Consider the following 19,667-nt stretch of genomic DNA (forward strand, 5'->3'; position numbering starts at 1 on the left):
CCTTCTCCAACCCCATCACCTGCTGCAACCCCATCACCTGCTGCAACCCCATCTCTTCCTTCAACCCCATCACCACCTTCTACCCAGTCTCCCCATACTTCTTCTAACGATGCCTTCTCCCCCGCATCAGTTGGTGAGTTTTGTGCAGGCTACCCTTCCTGTAATTTATGCACATATCATGGTGTCCCTACAAGTTGTAAAGGATACATGGATGTTTAAATGATGGTGGGCTGTCGTGTACTAATATTTGATTTGTGTTCCCTAGCCACAGGATCTGGTTGGGCCATCAGCGCCTCAGAAGAAGAAGAAGGTGATGAACCCCAGAACCGTAAGTGGTCAACCAAAAACATATACCTGACAGTTCGATGTTGGAACAAGGATGGTTAACTTTTCCCATTCCCTCCACAGAAATCCCCACACTACAGGACGTGTTGGATTCTCAACGCCATTTGTCAGAAGCCGTCCGGCGTCATGGCGAGCTGCTGGAACAGTTTTTGGCAGCCCAACAGCAGGGCCACTGAATGTTTGTGATTTAAATGTTTTTTTTGTTTTGTATGTCACATAAATCTTTCTAGTTTATTTTCGCTGTTGCTTACATTTTTGGACAAAACTTTAAAACAGGGTTTGGGAACCTATTTACTGCCGGGGACCATTTGGAATTTTCTACCAACCAACGGGGGCCACACCAAATTATCAACTTGAACACGACCAGGCTATATTTGTTAAAATAATTAATAAAATCAGCCCCAGAGTGGTGGCTGGAGAGACTGTGATGTTCGGTGAGATTGATCATTTTGATTCTCACCACTACATTTCCATGTATGTCTTGGTCTGGAGAGGCTGGGGGCATACACAACACAGGAGAAGCTAGGGCATATACATCACAGGAAACACTGAGGCATATACATCCCAGGAGAGGCTGCGTCATATACATCCCTTAAGAGTATGGGGCATATACATCACCCTGAGCAGTAGTTGGCAGCACAAAGAGCACTGTGCCGCCCTGGCAAAACCTGGGTGTTACAGAGGTCTGCATACATGTTATTGATGCTGATTTAACCCTCCCTTGGGGAGGTTCCCACACACAAACACACACCAGCCAATCAGACCCCACTCACCCCCTCCCCACGAAAACAGGAGGACATCAAGACTGTAGAGTGGCAACAATTTTTTTTTTTTTTTTTTTTTCAATGATCTTGACTGTCCAGGGGAGGGTGTGTGTGTGTGTGTGATGTTACCTCTGAGACCACCTGGCTAGTCCAGGGCGTCACATAAGCAGCCCCTGTGTGGGGCTGGGGTGAGTGGTACTCACGGCCTCAGGAATGGGCCAGCCTCTTGTGGGACCCGAAGTGGACCAGGAGAGGGGTGCCAGCTGACGGGACCCAGTACGGACCAGTGTGAAAAGAAGACACATACCTCGGGCAGGAAAAGATCACCTGAATTACACACACGGGTGTGGGACCCGTCTTCACAGCAGCGGGCCGTTGGCACCTGTTACCAGCAACTTGGTTAATTACTGGACTGGGGTTAGTTATTGGTTTATACTGTGAGTACTCCTGCACCACCCGGTACAAGGCGAGGACTGTACCCGTCACTCTACAAACTACCTCTCCCAATTGGTCCGTGGGACTATAAATCCCCCTACCCGTGGAGGGTATCCCACCTAGCTGCCCCACACCATCAGTCCCGGGCACGGTCCCCAGAGGCAGTGGCGGTGCCACCACCTTATCAACGCAACCCACGGGTGGCGTGACAGACAATTCCCCCTACCTAATCCCCCTCTTTTTTGGGAGCTTGACATTACAGACCGGGTCACGACACCGGGATACCTGCAGAAGTAACCCCTTGGCCAGGATCTCATTTCCCCCCCAATCCCTGGGCAACACAGCAATAGGTGGCAGCACAAAGAGCTGTAGGTGGCATAACACAAACAGCACTGACAGTGACAGCACTAGAAGGCAGCAGGGAGAGCACTATGTTCCCCACCACAGCTTTAAAACAAAGAACCCACAAAAACATTCTTATTTAAGAAAAATAAAAAAACACCCACACACACACATTATATATGTGCATCTGTAGCGTTGTGCCATGATGGCGACCTTGACCTCCACCCAACCCTTTACCCCGTGAATAATGTTATGCAGAATTCATGAAAGCTGTACAAAAGTTTGAAATCAAAGACATTTTTTATTACAATTCCCTAACATTGCTTAAACAACAACAAAAACAGCATAAATATTATAACAAAAAACAAAAACTATAAATTTTGGTATTGCTTATTCGAGTCATTTAAATGTTGCCTCTGTGGGCTGAAAAATTGGTTCGTTGGGGGGAACATGGGATACTGTGCGGGGGGGTCATGCTGGAGGTGTGGTGGAGGCTCCATCCTCATCCATGGCACTTGATCCCATGAAGACTGTTGTCGATGTTCTACGTCACACACTTTTGAGGAGTCTGTCAGTTTCCCCTCTGCCGCCTTGTTGAGGGCCTCCAGCATGACCCTTTCGACATGAACTCTTTGTTTGTCATCCAGCTTACGGAGTCTTTCATCCGTAAGCTGGGCAAATCCGCAAATGGATGGTCTGCTGTGCTGATCCAGGATTTTCTTCGCCATATCCATAAGGTCTGTTGAAGATGAGTTGTTCGGCTGCCTCTTACGGGTCGAGGAGATCCGCCGCGGTAATGGAGCTTCTGCGGTCTCCTCGGAAGTCCCGGCAATTTCATCATCACCACCTGTCACTATTGGCCCAGCTTCACAACGATCCTGCGGAACAATAAAAATGATGTTAAAATCAGATATCATGAGCAGCAGGCACAGGGATACACATGCACTGGAAACTAATGGGAGGGGCAGACTAGTACTACAAGATATGAAATGTCATTACATGGTATGAAAATAGAGTGTGGAGAAACTAGCAAAGGAGTATACTTATCTGAACTGGAAGGGATACATTTTGAAATCTGCAACAGTAATCATAGAAAACCGTAGTAACTATTTTCAATTAAATAATGCCATGTACATCAAAAGTTTCACAAAGGTACTTACATCTCCAACTGTGGTGTCAGACCGGACCTCAGGCTGTGTTCCCGGACCCAAGGACAGCGATGTTATTGTCCGTGGTACCTCTTGGTCTCTTATGAAGGCCAGCAAATCGTAGTACCAAAGCTTTGGAACGTAAAGTTCCTCCGTTCCGGCACCAGATTTGCTGGCCTTTTCCACCTTATTTAGTTCCTTTTTATAAACGGTGCGAAGACCCTGGATTTTCTTTCGCACAATCTCTGTCGTAATGGTCTCCGTAGGGTTATGCCTCTGGAACAGTTCAATAAGCTGCTCATAGGCCTGCTTTTTCTTGTATCGATTGCTGTAATCGACAGACTTTATCTTCCACAAACAAGGCAGGGATTGATACATCTCAATCACCTCCCTTATGAATTCTTGTTTGTTGGAAGACATCTGAAAAAAAAGGAAATTAATGTATTACTACATTGTTATAAACTAAGCACAAGAATATAGCTGCTATAATACTGCCACCTATGTACAACTACTTTAATACTGCTCCTATGTCCAATAATATAACTACTATAATACGGCCCCCTATGTACAAGAATATAACTACTATCATACTGCCCCCTATATACAAGAATTTAACTACTATAATACTGCCCCTATGTACAAGAATTTAACTACTATAATACTGCCCCTATGTACAAGAATTTAACTACTATAATACTGCCCCTATGTACAAGAATATAACTACTATAATACTGCCCCTATGTACAAGAATATAACTACTATAATACTGCCCCTATGTACAAGAATATAACTACTATAATACTGCTCCTATGTATAAGAATATAACTACTATAATACTGCCCCTATGTACAAGAATATAACTACTATAATACTGCTCCCTATATACAAGAATATAACTACTATATTACTGTCCCTATATACAAGAATATAACTACTATAATACTGCCCCTATATACAAGAATATAACTACTATATTACTGCCCCTATGTACAAGAATATAACTACTATAATACTGCTCCCTATATACAAGAATATAACTACTATATTACTGTCCCTATATACAAGAATATAACTACTATAATACTGCCCCTATATACAAGAATATAACTACTATAATACTGCCCCTATATACAAGAATATAACTACTATATTACTGCCCCTATGTACAAGAATATAACTACTATAATACTGCTCCCTATATACAAGAATATAACTACTATATTACTGTCCCTATATACAAGAATATAACTACTATAATACTGCCCCTATATACAAGAATATAACTACTATAATACTGCCCCTATGTACAAGAATATAACTACTATAATACTGCCTCTATATACAAGAATATAACTACTATAATACTGCCCCTATGTACAAGAACATAACTATATGTACAGCGGTATTGAATATATAACGTCAGGAATAGAAAAGCTATAATACTTCCCCCTATGTACATAGATAAATATAACTAAATATAACTATAATACTGCCACAATATACAAGAATACAGTTGCTATATTAATGTCACGATGTACTAGAATATTGGTATAATACTGCCTAAAAAAATTACTTACCTTTAAGTCAGGAGAATATTAAAAATCCAAGACGAAATCAACAAATTGAAAAAATCACTGCAACAAACTGCGTTCTGAAAAAGCTCAGGTAGAGTGAATGGAAGCGCTACTGCGTCGTCTTTTGTTTGATACGGTCACCCAATCAGGCGACGCTGTAGTGATGACCAATCGGAACAGAGGGGCGTGAAGAAAGACAACGCAAAGCGCTGTAGCGATCACCAATAGGAACAGAGGGGCGTGAAAAGAGATAACGCAAACCGTATCTAGGGGTTAAAACCACACCTCTGACTCGTCGTGCAATGACATGTCTGAAACCACACAACGACCGTCGACGTCGCTATGATCTCTGCTTCGTCGCTGCTTTATTTAGCATGTTTGACAGCTTACTAACGATCATCTATGGTCGCTGCAACGTCACAGAATATGGTGACGTTGCAGCGACGTCGTTGTCGTCGTCGTTATGTGTGACACCAGCTTTACTCCCCCTGAATACCCTTGTTAGCTGAAGCCTCACAGATAAGGCAGATGATAACAGTGTGAATGCAAACCACACAGCTCTGCAACACAGTCATGGAAATCTTGAAAAGCAACAGTCAATGCAAACATGTGTCGCTGTCCCTCTATGATTTAAACTGTATGTGACAATTTTACAGTGCAGAGGCAGCAAGTCTTATTGTCTATATAGTCGGCCTACCCAAAACAGATACGTGTTTTGCTAATAAAGTGTTGCGTGCACGCATTACTGTCTGGGCACAGCCTACCGTACCTGGGTACTGTGATGTCCAGTTGCCAGAAATACAGACTTTATGCTCCTCTCACGGTAAACAGTATAGACAGCACCGGAAGAATGTCTGTCTGTGGCACAGGACGCTGCTCACTGGCGTTACGGTGCTCATCATCAAAGTACAACACGACTCCCCTCATAATTGAACTAAGTGTTTCCGCGGTGGCTCCTTGCTGTAACACACACCTTTAGCTTTTCCTTCTGTTCATAGACAGCATCTCCAAGTCCACACCCGAAGACCAATTTGCTTTTGCTATAGTGACCAAAGGCAGATCCAAAAAAACAGCAGCCCCTTGTGTGTAGTCTGCAACAATTCATGCAATGAATGGCAAATAAGCATGTTACATTGACAGTGGCTAAAGCTGAGCAATACACTTTCACGCTATCAATTCATATCCATGTGACACTTCATGGAGGAAGTAGTCAAAGGTGTGATTTTTGGCTTCTACTTAGATACAAGTAAAATATATCTTTGTACCGTGTTAGCCAGTAGAGAAAAAAAAAATGTTTAAAAGAACAGAAAGTCCTGTTGTGTATAAATATGTGACTCTTCAGATTTTGTGTTATACTGAGCCTGATGAAGAGACTTGAGTAGTCTCGAAAGCTTGCAATTATTACCATCTTTTCAGTTAGCCATTAAAAGGTATCAACCACTGAGGACGTTCTGTTCTTTTAAACAATTTTTTTTGCCTTCTACTTAGAAATTGTTGACAAATCTTACAGATTCCATGACTTGGGTGATCCTTGGCGATGTCCAAAATGTCCCAGGCTAGGCAAGGCTTACAGCCCATGCGACCTGCATAGCCAACACGACTTCTGCTCAGAGGCAAAGTTGTGGCCCAGGATTCAGTTGTTGACGTGCTTCCAGTACTTTGTCTCTGGCCAGGAAGACGTAACGTAACCTTGTAGTCAGTAGCATCCTCCTCCACCTCCTCTGCTGACCTCATCGACTGGCTGACTTTGGTTTGACAGTAAGGCGGGCTTTGCACATTATGACATCGCAAGCCGATGCTGCGATGTCGAGTGCGATAGTCCCCGCGCCCGTCGCAGGTACGATATCTTGTGATAGCTAGCGTAGCGAAAATTATCGCTACGCCAGCTTCACATGCACTCACCTGCCCTGCGACCGTCGCTCTGGCCGGCGACCCGCCTCCTTCATAAGGGGGCAGGTCGTGTGGTGTTATAGCGACGTCACACAGCAGGCAGGCAATAGCGGCGGAGGGGCGGAGATGAGCAGGATGTAAACATCCCGCCCACCTCCTTCCTTCTCATTGCAGCCGGGAGGCAGGTAGGAGATGTTCCTCGCTCCCGCGGCTTTACACACAGCGATGTGTGCTGCCGCTGGAACGAGGAACAACATCGTACCTGTCTCTGCATCGGCATTATGAAAATGTCGGAGAATACACCGATGATATGATAACGACGCTTTTGCGCTCGTTAATCGTATCAAAAAGGTTTTACACACTACGACATCGCAAGTGATGCCGGATGTGCGTCACTTTCGATTTGACCCCACCGACATCGCACCTACAATGTCGTAGTGTGCAAAGCCGCCCTAAGTGTGGTTTCAAACCTCATCAATCACCCTGTGTGTTTTCATTCCCCTCGTCCTGAGTTTTCCGAGACAACCTCTTCCTGCCCTGACCGAATAGTAAAGTTGTCGTTCCAATCAGGCATCTGTGTCTCCTCATCATGTTCCCCATTGTCTCCACCAGGAGGATTTACTGTTTGGAAATGAGAGTGTAAATTAGGCTCAGCACCTTCTTCATCGGGGCCTGGATCCGACTCACAAAGCTTCTGGCCATCTGTGCAGATCAATTCCCCTGTGTCCTGGAACTCGCTACCTCAACACGTCAGATTATCTGCTACACCCGCAAGCTTCAAACGGAATCTGAAAACTCATCTGTTCAGAAATGACTATAACCTTCAATGACACCACCACCGTGCGTACTTGACGCCCAACCTACACCACACCTATTGTCTCCTCCCAAAAATCCTTTAGAATGTAATCCCACAAGGGCAGGGCCCTCTTCCCTCTGTACCAGTCTGTCTATTTTTACTTGTATATGTATTCTGTATGTATCCCCCTTATCATGTGACGGGGGGTTACTCGATTGTGTGACACGTTCCACAAACTGAACGTGCTGCACATACGATGGTGGCGGTTACAATCTCATACGATATCATATGCTTAATTGTAACGTGTAAAGCAGGCTTTAGTCTTCATTTCGGGCTACAGCGCATTCTCCCACACTTAGTGCGAAAAGCCTCTTTGCACAGGTACTTGGACTTCTGGCCGGGTCTAAGTCCTGTGTTGTGCCTAGACAGCATGCTGAAGCTGATAGTCTTTTTTCGGAGACTGTATTTCATGCTATTGAGCATGCTCAGGCAGTTACTGCATCAGAGGCTAGGTCCGGTAATGAAGTCTTTGGCCCTGCCCCTGATGTGGGGGGCCCATATAGACCACAGGGCATCAGGTGTCCCGACGATGTGGCCAGGTCACTCCCAACTGGCTTGCAGAGGCCTGCCCCTATGACTTGTCACCTCATTGTTCTTGTTCAGACGATGACTGGTGAGGTATTTGGGTCGTGGCTGCCATGAGGTCATCATTGAAGTTTCGGTTCCGAATAGGACGCTAGTTATGCCACTCATGACGTGTCACTCTGCTTTTGTCTCTAGAGGGTGCATTGTGGTCCACCTTGGTTTGGGGCGGACCCAGGTTATAAAAGGGGCTGGAGCCAAAAATGAGGTGCGCAGTCTTCTATTATGCTAAAAAAGAGCACACCTCCATGTGTTGAACCCATTGCGACTTTAGGCCAGAGGTAGGCAGGGATAGGGCGACAATGCAGGCCGCCACCACAGTTGGTAACGCAGAACGGTTAAGACTAGCTCCTGTCCTACCAGTCCTGCTAGTGCAGCCCAGTGGCATTAACAGGCCTGCTGCTGCTGATGCGCCTTCTGTCCACAGGTGTGGCCCCTACGCACACGGACAGCGTACCCAATGACCCCTGTGTTGTTAACAGGGAGTTCCTGGGCTGGGTGGGCGTGTGGACCCTGTGACGCTAACAGGGCTCCCAGTCTCCAGATCAGAGTGGCGTCTAACTCGGTTCAGGCTACTATTAGTTTCAGAGTCAACCTGCTCTGTATCCTCCACCTAATCTTCCAGTTGCCAGCATCTCCTTTTCCATCTGGGAGCACGGTGGACACCGACTGGCGATGGGGATATATACCTTTCTCTTTGTTTTCTTCTTAATTTTTCTATATAGCGGTAACATAGTATATACAATCTTATCCAAATCTGCCATTCACACCATAACAGATGTTGTTTCTTCAGCAAATGTTACTGTTGCTTAACCACCAAACCCACGGACACAAACTTTTTTCCCCTTTCCAACACACCTGTTCCCCTTTCCACCAGCATCTGTCCCTTTTCAACTCATTTTGTATATGACCAAAAGTGCAACTCTGCAGGGACACCGTACTCAACGCCATCTCAGCACAGCAGCCAGCCCTCGGTCCCTCAGATGTGGACAAGTAAAAGACCATTTCCTCCTATCCATGACAAAGCGTTGAGGTTCACTCTGTGCAGCACAGGTGTTTAGTGGAAAAACAAATCTAAGATTGCGTACCACCTTCTGCTGATACTCCTGCATACGAGCGTCCCTTTCTATGGCCGGAATTATTTCGCAAAATTTTGTGTTGTACCGGCAATCTAACAGTGTGGCAACTCAGTAGTCAGCATTACTTTGAATTCGTACAATCCAAGGGTCATGTTGTAGGTAGTCCAGCAAGAAGGCGCTCATGTGTCTTGTGCATCCAGGAGGACCAAGTCCTTCCTGTGTTGGTGGCGGAGAGGTGAAAATCGTGCCTCCTTCCTCTGCCCTCTCCCCCCGACCTCGCACAACCAAAATGTGAGCAAGCTCTCACTGAGTCTCTCTCTTTTGAGTCTTCCATGCCCATCGCCAGTTCGTCCTCCATTTCTTCATGGGCTCCTGCACCTTCCTCAACAGTTTTGCTGTTTCTATGCGTCCTTGTTAATCCCTCTTCCCCACCGTCCCATGACTGCCGCCTAGGTGCCGCTGACCGTCTGGACCTTGGAGATCATGTTATCCCTTCCGCATATGACTCCTCCTGTACATCCTCCCCTTCCTCTTGTCCCAACACCTGACTCCGAATAATGCTTACAGTTTGCTCCATTATGTAGATGACCAGAATTGTCATGCTGAGAATGGCATCACAAGTGCTAAACATCTTCGTCGACATTTGTAAACTGTGTAGAAGGGTGCATAGGTCCTTGATCTGACACCACTCCAGCAGCGTGATCTGCACCACCTCTGGATCAAGTTAGCCCAGGGTATACGTCATAACGAATTTCAGCAGGGCTCGGCGGTGCTGCCATAGATGCTGCAACATGTGCAGATTCAAATTCCTGCGTGTCGGCACATCGCATTTCAGGCATTGAACCGCCAGACCAAAAGACTTCTGGAGCGATGAAAGTTGTTGACCTGCTGGGTGCGAACGATGGAAGTGAGCACATAGCGAGCGTGCCCGCTGCACAAGGCCATGTAGGCTGGGATGGTGGTTTAAAAATTGCTGGAGAATCAGATTCAACACGTGAGCCATACAAGGCATGTGTGTCACATTGCCCTGACGAAGGCCCTCTCTCCCCATAGTAACCCATTGCCCAGTCAGCAACATGTAATGCCCCTGTCCATGCTTACAGGGCCAAGTATCTGTGGTGAAATGCACCCTGTAACACACAGTTTCTCTAAGAAGCGGTGATGTTTTGTGCGACATGCTGGTGTAGCGCGGGCACGCCTTTGTTGGAGAAGGAGTGGCGCCTGGGCATCGGCTCTTGGGGCACTGCAATGAGCATAAGGTCTCGAAAATCCTTGGTTAAAAAGGTTGGAAAGGCAGCATTTCGGTAGCCAACAGTTTACAGATGCTGAAAGTCAACCTCTAAGCCATATCATGCCCTTCTAAAAGCATGTAAAACACAGCAAGGGGACTCCAACCACAGTCTCCCTCGTTTCCACTAATTGGGCCACACACACCCCACTTGACTGTCATCAGTTGACCCCCATTTTCAAGATGAAAAAGATGCTTTACATGAAGCACTCTCAAAAATACACGTGCCTTTCGCCTCCCCCAGATGATCCAGGGAAAGAAAAGTCCTCTGAGAGCCAAGCCTTGTTCATCTTGGATCTTTTAAAGACAGCGAGGGGACTCCAACCACAGTCTCCCTCGTTTCCACTAATTGGGTCACACACACCCCACTTGACTGTCATTAGTTGACCCCCATTTTCAAGATGAAAAAGATGCTTTGCATGAAGCACTCTCAAAAACACACGTGCCTTTCGCCTCCCCTGGATGACCCAGGGGAAGAAAAGTCCTCTGAGAGCCGTGACTTATTCATCTTGGTTCTTTTAAACACAGCGAGGGGACTCCAACCACAGTCTCCCTCATTTCCACTAATTGGGCCACACACACCCCACTTGACTGGCATCAGTTGACCCCCATTTTCAAGCTTACAAAGATGCTTTGCATGAAGCACTCTCAAAAATACACGTGCCTTTCGCCTACCCTGGCTGACACAGGGGTAGAAAAGTCCTCTGTTATCTATGACTTCCTCACCTTGGTGAACGTTAGTATGTCCACATTGTCAGTGGACAGACGCGTGTGCTTATCTGTCAGCTGACCCCCAGCAGCACTGAAGACAGGTTCCGAGAGAACGCTGGCTGCTGGACACGACAAGATCCCCAAGGCGTACGTGGCGAGCTCAGGCAATTTATCCAGATTGGAAGCCTAAAATGAGCAAGGCACAGTAATGGCATTGATGTTCCCTTGCATATACTCATATATCTGTGTCTCCTCCTCTTTCTCCTTGTCCAGCTCTTTTGTTTTCACATGAGTATATGTCCTTGTCCCTTTCCCATGTGTTTGTGTTGTGTTGTCTGTTGATTGTCACCTTTTGGACACCTTTGAGGGTGTTTTCTAGGTGTTTTTATGTGTTTGTGATTGCCTCCCATTGTTTCCTATGGGGTTCGAGTGGTTCGCCGAACCAAACTCGAACGCGACCCCCGTTCGGCAAACCAAGCTGGAGCCGAACCGCGACCGGTTCGCTCATCTCTAGTAATAATGTTCCCCATCCTTGGCCCCTTCCAGATGTACATGTCTAGCCTCCTGGGCCCCTTACATGTATTTATGGCCTCCATCCTTCGTCCCTGCCTGGTATATACTGTGTGTCCCCCATTCTGGGCTCACTTTCTGGCATATATGAACCTCATCCAGCTGTATGTGTAACTTATTCTGGGTCCTTTCCTAGTACTTATGTTCCACATTCTGCTGCTGTTGATAATGCATTTTAAAACAAAGAAAAATACAAACATTCTTCTCACGTTCCCTTGCTGCTAGAATGCATGGCATCCGCTTATGTATCTGGCGCAGAGGCTGGCAACTGATATCAACATGTATGCTGTGGTTGATGATTGATGTCACTGCTATGCACCGGTGACTGATACACAGATAACAGCAGCTGGCCTCTGATTTGCCAGAACTGTTTCTTGTGCCTGATGAATCCAGAGGTTCTCTGCCCCCTAATGCAGGGGTGGGATTCAGCCGGTTCTGTCCGGTTCTGGAGAACCGGTTGTTAAAATAGCAGCCGGTTCCCAGAACCGGCAACAAACAGCTGCGGCGATTCGGTTCCCTGTATTCATTTGTGTTAGTGTCTCTTTAAGACTCTAACACAAATGAATCCCCGTACCTCCACGCTCCACTTCCGGGTCCAGTGAAGCCTGTCTGCTCCCTGACCTGGCGTGCAGCGATGCGCTGACGCTGCAGATGATACGGCAGTGTGGTGAGGTAGCTCCTCCTCCTGCCATCTGTCAGCGTCAGTGTGCCTGCAGAGTGCCGCAGAGGAGGACGTAAGACAGAGGAGAAGTTGCCGGTGCCTGGAACAGGTAAGTGCTCAGTGAGCCGAAGATGCAGGGGAGCAGGTAGAGGAGCCGCATTAAGATGGCAGCTATATGTAGCTATATGGGGAGAGGAGGCCATATAAGATGGCAGCTATATGTGGCTATATGGGAAGAGGAGGCCATATAAGATGGCAGCTATATGTGGCTATATGGGGAGAGGAGGCCATATAATATGGGAGCTATATGTGGCTATATGGGGAGAGGAGGCCATATAAGATGGAAGCTATATGTGGCTATATGGGGAGAGGCCACATAAGATGAGAGCTATATGGGAAAAGGAGCCATATGGGACAGGATCTGCAGGGGAAAAGGAGCCCATGGGATGAGATCTGTTGGGGAAAGAGGCCATAAAGGGATGGGATCTGCAGGGGGAAAGAGGCCATAATGGGATGGGATCTGCAGGGGGAAAGAGGTCATAATGGGATGGGATCTGCAGGGGGAAAGAGGTCATAATGGGATGGGATCTGCAGGGGGAAAGAGGTCATAATGAGATGGGATCTGCAAGGGAAAGAGGCCATAATGGGATGGGATCTGCAGGGGAAAGAGGCCATAATGGGATGGGATCTGCAAGGGAAAGAGGCCATACTGGGATGGGATATGCAAGGGAAAGAGGCCATAATAGGATCTGCAGGGGGATAGAGGCCATAATGGGATTGGATCTGCAAGGGAAAGAGGCCATAATGAGATGGGATCTGCAGGGGGAAAGAGGCCATAATGGGATGGGATCTGCAAGGGAAAGAGGTCATAATGGGATGGGATCTGCAAGGGAAAGAGGCCATAGTGGGATGGGATCTGCAAGGGAAAGAGGCCATAATGGGATAGGATCTGCAGGGGGAAAGAGGCCATAATAGGATGGGATCTGCAAGGGAAAGAGGCCATAATGAGATGGGATCTGAAGGGGGAAAGAGGCCATAATGGGATGGTATCTGCAGGGGGAAAGAGGCCATAATGGGATGGGATCTGCAGGGGGAAAGAGGCCATAATGGGATGGGATCTGCAGGGGGAAAGAGGCCATAATTGGATGGGATCTGCAGGGGGAGAGAGACCACATGGGATGGGATCTGTAGGGGGAAAGATGCCACATGGGATGAGATCTGTATGGGGAAGGTCGTCCGTTCCAATGTTAGCAGGGCTCCTTTAGTAATAATTTTTAAAAACTGTAGAAAAATCATTTAATACAATAAGACTGACAGTGACTGGAATATCTGGTGCTGGACAAGAAATTGAAGGTATAGGAGGGGAAGGAGATTTTACTTTAAATTACTCATATTTTTTGATTGAGGAAAGTGCGTGAAAATGGGTGTGGCTAACAAAATGGGTGTGGTTACAGAATGTGTGTGGGTTTCAAATGGGCGGGGTTTACAGAGAACGTGTTGTTAAAAATTTGAATCCCACCCCTGCCCTAATGCATTGTAGCTGAATGTGCATTCTGGGGTGTATGTCCTGCTGAAATAGACACTGGTGTTCATGCGTTCCCATCCCACACAGGCCTGATCACGGTCGTAGAGTGTTAGACCTCTGACTTCAGCTTATTGGTGGTCTGAAGGCAAAATTAAATTGTGTTTAAATTTCTATTTGATGTTATAAACTAAGCTAATCTAACTATTATTCTAATTTTTTTTTATATTCCCTGCCTGATAATTTGTTTGTTTGATAATCCCAACATAGACTGGGATTCTAAAAGTGTCATCAGGGGGGAATGTAGCTTCCTTCTCCCTGGAACAGTGTCATTGTGATTCTGCCCTCTAAAGACACTTAGTTTGAGTATCCCATCATGCACTGGGATTCTCAAATGAATCGCCATCAGAAAGGAAATAGAATAGCAGTTATGATAGTGTAGTTAGAGAACTGTAGGGAATTTTTAAAGGCCTTCCAACCCAACAGCATTCATAGCTGTATGCTCAAAGTCCTTCCCTAACCAGCCTTCTATAACGTTATTCACGAATATGAAAATTTGAAAAAACGACTTGTAAATCTCACTGTCCCTGTGCTAATTAGGGCCTTGAATAGTCACGGGTCGTTAGTGCCCCAGACTAGTCAGCACTTTTTTCATGTTATCATGGGCGTGATAACATAATTTCCATAAGCTAGTGGCACCGTCGGCTAATGTAAATGTCACGGGCGGAGGAGGGGACGCTGCGCTCTCCCACTGCTCGGGTCCGGCTGCTGCTGGTGCCGCTGCTCGGTGGTGGCTCGAGCGGTGAGACGGATCCCGGGGACTTGAGCAGCGTTCCTCGCCCGTGAGTGAAAAGGGGGGAATTGATTGTGGGGATTGGATATTGTCCGTGACGCCACCCACGGTTGTGGTGATATTGGTGACACCACCGCTGCTCTAGATGGGGATCCCGGGAGCGGTGACAGGGAGCAGCCTTGTTGTTAGTTCTCCCCTCCGTGGGTAGGGGGTTAGTTGTCCCGGGGCCCGGTGATGGGGATAGGGGTGGATGGCAGGCGGGTTACAGGGCCTGGTGAGGTGCAGGGTCGCAAGGGCAGCGCTGTGCCGCACGGCATGGTGGTACTCACTCAGCCAATGATGAAGACACAGTTCTCGGTAAAACACACGGCTGGATGGACGGGTCCCACTGATGGCTGCGGTGGTTTCTGCTCCCGGCAGGTTGATGGTGACTGCCTTTCCCTGCACCTATATACGGTAGATGGTTCCAATGGGCTCCCACCGGTAACCCGCTCCCCAGCTTGGATATGGGCTGGAGGAGCCCCTTTTGCCCGCAGGCACTGGCCCTGAGAAACGGTTGCCTTGGCGGTGTCTCCCTCTCTTGGTTGGACTGTTGCCTTCTGTCGGGACTTGGCTGCTGGGAAACCCAGGAGGTTCCCTTCACTAACGAATTTGGCAAATTCACGGCGACTCCTAGCCTTGCCGGGGTCCGTAAGCCCCTGCCAGATGGTGCTGGCTTCTCTTTGTGTACCGGTCCGGTACCGCCGGGCCACCGCCCGTCCACGGTCCTTACGGCAGACTCCGATAGGCCACTCCTGCAGACGGTCACCACCGTCTGCCAACCTTGCTGATCTGTCCGGGCCACACACCCGGACCAACTTCAGATTGCTCGACTACCACTCTCCTCCCTCTCACTTTCACCTCCAAAACTAATCTGTTTGGTTTTCCCGCCTCCAGGACTGTGAACTCCTTGGTGGGCGGGGCCAACCGCCTGGCCCACCCCCTGGTGTGGACATCAGCCCCTGGAGGAAAGCAACAAGGGTTTTGTGTCTGACTTCGGTGTGCCTGACCGGGAGTGTGGGGTGTGTGGGTGTTGTGCTCTGTGGCCCCTGGCTTGTCCAGGGCGCCACATTCCCCCTTAGTTAAATGCAGACCGTCCGCGAGCTGCCCGTCCATCACCGGTTTTATTTTCACAACTGAAAAATAGAAAACCGGTAAAACAGGGATTACAAGTAAAATAACATCTTCCCACATCAGGAGGTACTCTTACTTAAACGTTACGGTTACGGCTTCCGCTCTCTCCCACCCAAGCAACCTGGCCCTGATGCTGCCCCTAAGCAAATAGGCAGCACCCCTTGACCCCAGTCCAGCACAAGTTGCCCGAGCGGGTTCTGTCCTTTTCAGGGGACTCACGTCCATGGGGAGCCCCTGAAACCCCCAGAGGATCGCCACCGGTTGCGGTAGTGGCTGGGCCCCAGCCTGCTCCACTGCGGGCCCTTCCTCCAATCTGCCTCTCCGGAGGAGGTAACGGTGAAAGCCATAACAACATTATTTACATGCCACAAGTTTGTGGTTGCCTTGCAAGTTCTCAGGCTTGTCCATAAGGAGTTCCTTATGCATAATAGTAAAGGGGGGTCCCAACGGGGACCAGTTGCCGGCAACGACCGGTTTCAATCAAGCAGTAAATCAGGTGACATCTCAGTATCATTTACTTATCATTCATTTAAACGGTATTTTTAACACTGGTGGTCCCAACGGGGGACAACTTTTAGTCGGAGGACCGCCGACTTCACTGCTCGCTCTCATCATCCTCTGCCGGCCCTGGGTGGAAAAACACAGTCACCAGCCCCTCCAGCGCATAACAGGCGCGACGAGGAAGGGCCGCCCGGTATCCGTTATTTCCTCTCCGGGGAATGTAAGTGGCATCCATGCCATCCAGGGCGATGACTCCTTCATCCTCCTCTGAAACAGATTCTGTGTCAGGTCCGGAGTCACTATCGTCTGACCCTACGCCAGGCGGGTTGCTGCCAGCTGCCGCAGTCTCCGGGCTCGCCACTCTTCCAGCTACTGTTATGAGGGGGTGTACGCCAGACGGGCCAGCATCAGCGGGGTGCACGGGTGGGGAAGACGGGGGCAACATGGGGGCCAGGGGTAGACCGGGTCCCTCAGCCGCAGTGGCCGGTCCCTTGAGGACACAGGGGCGTGGGTCACTCACCAGCTCCTCCATCATTGCTTCCATTCCGTACACCCGGGCGACCGCAGCTACCTCCTCCACCTCCGCGGTCCACTGCTCCATCAGCATACATATCTGCCTCCGGTAATGTCGGCAGATCCCCGCCGTTTGGGCCCTTAGCATTGCCGCTGTTCCAGGCACCGGCTCGGTAGCCTCCTCATAGCTGGGGGGAGCGGACATTCTTTGCAGGGGTTAGCGGCTCGTGGGGTGCCGGCGTCCCTGTTCGTATAGCCGCGAGCTACATGCGGCCAGCCGCCATTTCGTCCCCCTTAGTCTTTTTTTGGCTCCTCCTCTACAGGGGCGGGGTTTTGGCCTTCGCGCCTCCACTACTTGAGGAGACGCTCGAGCGGGAATTCTTCGCGCCTAAGATGGCGGCTTCACAAATTTTCCGGCCGGACACCTCCGGCGGTAACAAGGCGCACCTCTACCAGACGGCAGAGCGGTAAGATCCTGTTCGTGACGCCAAGTTGTCGCGGGCGGAGGAGGGGATGCTGCGCTCTCTCACTGCTCGGGTCCGGCTGCTGCTGGTGCCGCTGCTCGGTGGTGGCTCGAGCGGTGGGCCGGATCCCGGGGACTCGATCGGCGTTCCTCGCCCGTGAGTGAAAAGGGGGGAATTGATTGTGGGGATTGGATATTGTCCGTGATGCCACCCACGGTTGTGGTGATATTGGTGACACCAACGCTGCTCTAGACGGGGATCCCGGGAGCGGTGATAGGGAGCAGCCTTGTTGTTAGTTCTCCCCTCCGTGGGTAGGGGGTTAGTTGTCCCGGGGCCCGGTGATGGGGGTAGGGGTGGATGGCAGGCGGGTTACAGGGCCTGGTGAGGTGCAGGGTCGCAGGGGCAGCGCTGTGCCGCACGGCACGGTGGTACTCACTCAGCCAATGATGAAGACACAGTTCTCGGTAAAACACACGGCTGGATGGACGGGTCCCACTGACGGCTGCGGTGGTTTCTGCCCCCGGCAGGTTGATGGTGACTGCCTTTCCCTGCACCTATATACGGTAGATGGTTCCAATGGGTTCCCACCGGTAACCCGCTCCCCAGCTTGGATATGGGCTGGAGGAGCCCCTTTTGCCCGCAGGCACTGGCCCTGAGAAACGGTTGCCTTGGCGGTGGCGGTGTCTCCCTCTCTTGGTTGGACTGTTGCCTTCTGTCGAGACTTAGCTGCTGGGAAACCCAGGAGGTTCCCTTCACTAACGAATTTGGCAAATTCACGGCGACTCCTAGCCTTGCCGGGGTCCATAAGCCCCTGCCAGATGGTGCTGGCTTCTCTTTGTGTACTGGTCCGGTACCGCCAGGCCACCGCCCATCCACAGTCCTTACGGCAGACTCCGATAGGCCACTCCTGCAGACGGTCACCACCGTCTGCCAACCTTGCTGATCTGTCCGGGCCACACACCCGGACCAACTTCAGATTGCTCGACTACCACTCTCATCCCTCTCACTTTCACCTCCAAAACTAATCTGTCTGGTTTTCCCGCCTCCAGGACTGTGAACTCCTCGGTGGGCGGGGCCAACCACCTGGCCCACCCCCTGGTGTGGACATCAGCCCCTGGAGGAAAGCAACAAGGGTTTTGTGTCTGACTTCGGTGTGCCTGACCGGGAGTGTGGGGTGTGTGGGTGTTGTGCTCTGTAGCCTCTGGCTTGTCCAGGGTGCCACATAAATCTCAAGCAAGACGTGGCTCATTGTGGCCTTCTCAGTGCACTTCAGAAACAAGTTGGATGCTTCCTGGCTTTATTAGGCACACTGCGCATAACCGGAAGTTCATAAGAGGGCTCATAAAAATGTCTTCTGGACTTACGGTCATATGCTGTGCATCTAATAAAGCCAGGAAGCGTACACATGACTTCAAAGACACAATGACAAGGCCGAAATATGTAGTTATGCTTAGGGAGGAAATTTGGGCAAGGTGAATACCAAGGTAAAGCAGACAGCTGTGAGCTGGTATTACAAGGGTGGGAAGAGCATATCTGTTGGTATAGTGCATTTAGAAATACATTTTTCAAATGCAAAATGTTATCTGTTGCGAAATGTAGATCTTGGTCATTCCAAATAGGAGAAAAAGGCAAAATCAGATACCAATTACTGTTCTGTTATTGGATTGCAAATAGAATAGTATATTAAAATCACTGTTTCCTTCTGTAATCCCGTCCAATATATGTGGGCCATACCGGGTATACAGTATACACTACCAAAAAACCGTGGTTCCAAAAGAACTTCAAACAAAGCAGTATAAAACATTATGTTCAAACAGCAATACAAACTGTACACTAGAGAGCAAAATGAGAGAACAGCACTCAATTTCCTAAATGTTAAGGTCATTGTGTAATCCTATGTGATTATATCCTAACATATGTAAACTAGCAGTATTTTAAGTATATTTCATAATCTAAATTTATTCTAACACACATAATAAAAATGTAAATGTGCTAAATGTTAAAGAACATGGATTTGAGAACACTATTATATACCTGCAAGTTATTGGTGTTAATATAGCACCCGGTGCTAATTTCCCTAATTATCTGACAAACTCTATTTAACTGACAGCCTAACTTTCCAGTTTGCACTGACTGGCTGGTCACTCTCAAAAGATGAACGCAAGAGAAGAAAGGATAATGAGGCTATCCATGGGTAATCGTTTCAACACTGCAGCTGGAATTGCTCGCCAGTTCAGCACTGAACAGGGTAAGGATCTGTCTCATCATACAGTGTCATGACGTTTAAGAGCATTTGGACTGGAAGCCCACTCTGCAGTGACCAAACCTCTCAATAGTAAAAAGAATCATAATGCTAGACTCACCTTTAGTGAGGAGCATGTTGTGTGAACAGGGTAGATGTGGTCCACAGTTCATTTTAGTGATGACAGCAACTTTAATTTATTTGAGTCTGATGG

The 19,667-nt window shown here is 48.6% G+C and overlaps 1 protein-coding gene across 2 annotated transcripts; it reads right to left on the reverse strand.

The window, feature by feature from the left end:
- Positions 1 to 2,202: 2,202 nt before the first annotated feature.
- LOC142295507 (uncharacterized) lies at positions 2,203 to 3,917 on the reverse strand. Of its 2 annotated transcripts, none has more exons than XR_012751479.1 (2): positions 3,047 to 3,917; positions 2,203 to 2,961 (listed from the first exon to the last, which is right to left on the reverse strand). XR_012751479.1 is itself a non-coding variant. In XM_075338605.1 (2 exons), the coding sequence occupies exons 1-2, from the start codon at positions 3,452 to 3,454 to the stop codon at positions 2,258 to 2,260; spliced, it is 915 nt and encodes a 304-aa protein (XP_075194720.1). In that variant the 5' UTR covers positions 3,455 to 3,917; the 3' UTR covers positions 2,203 to 2,257. The 2 variants fall into 2 exon arrangements, 1 of the variants encoding a protein (XP_075194720.1); XM_075338605.1 differs by having other exon boundaries at positions 2,203 to 2,764.
- Positions 3,918 to 19,667: the final 15,750 nt, after the last annotated feature.

Source organism: Anomaloglossus baeobatrachus, chromosome 3 (assembly GCF_048569485.1).
Source record: "Anomaloglossus baeobatrachus isolate aAnoBae1 chromosome 3, aAnoBae1.hap1, whole genome shotgun sequence".
In the NCBI taxonomy this organism is placed as follows: domain Eukaryota; kingdom Metazoa; phylum Chordata; class Amphibia; order Anura; family Aromobatidae; genus Anomaloglossus; species Anomaloglossus baeobatrachus.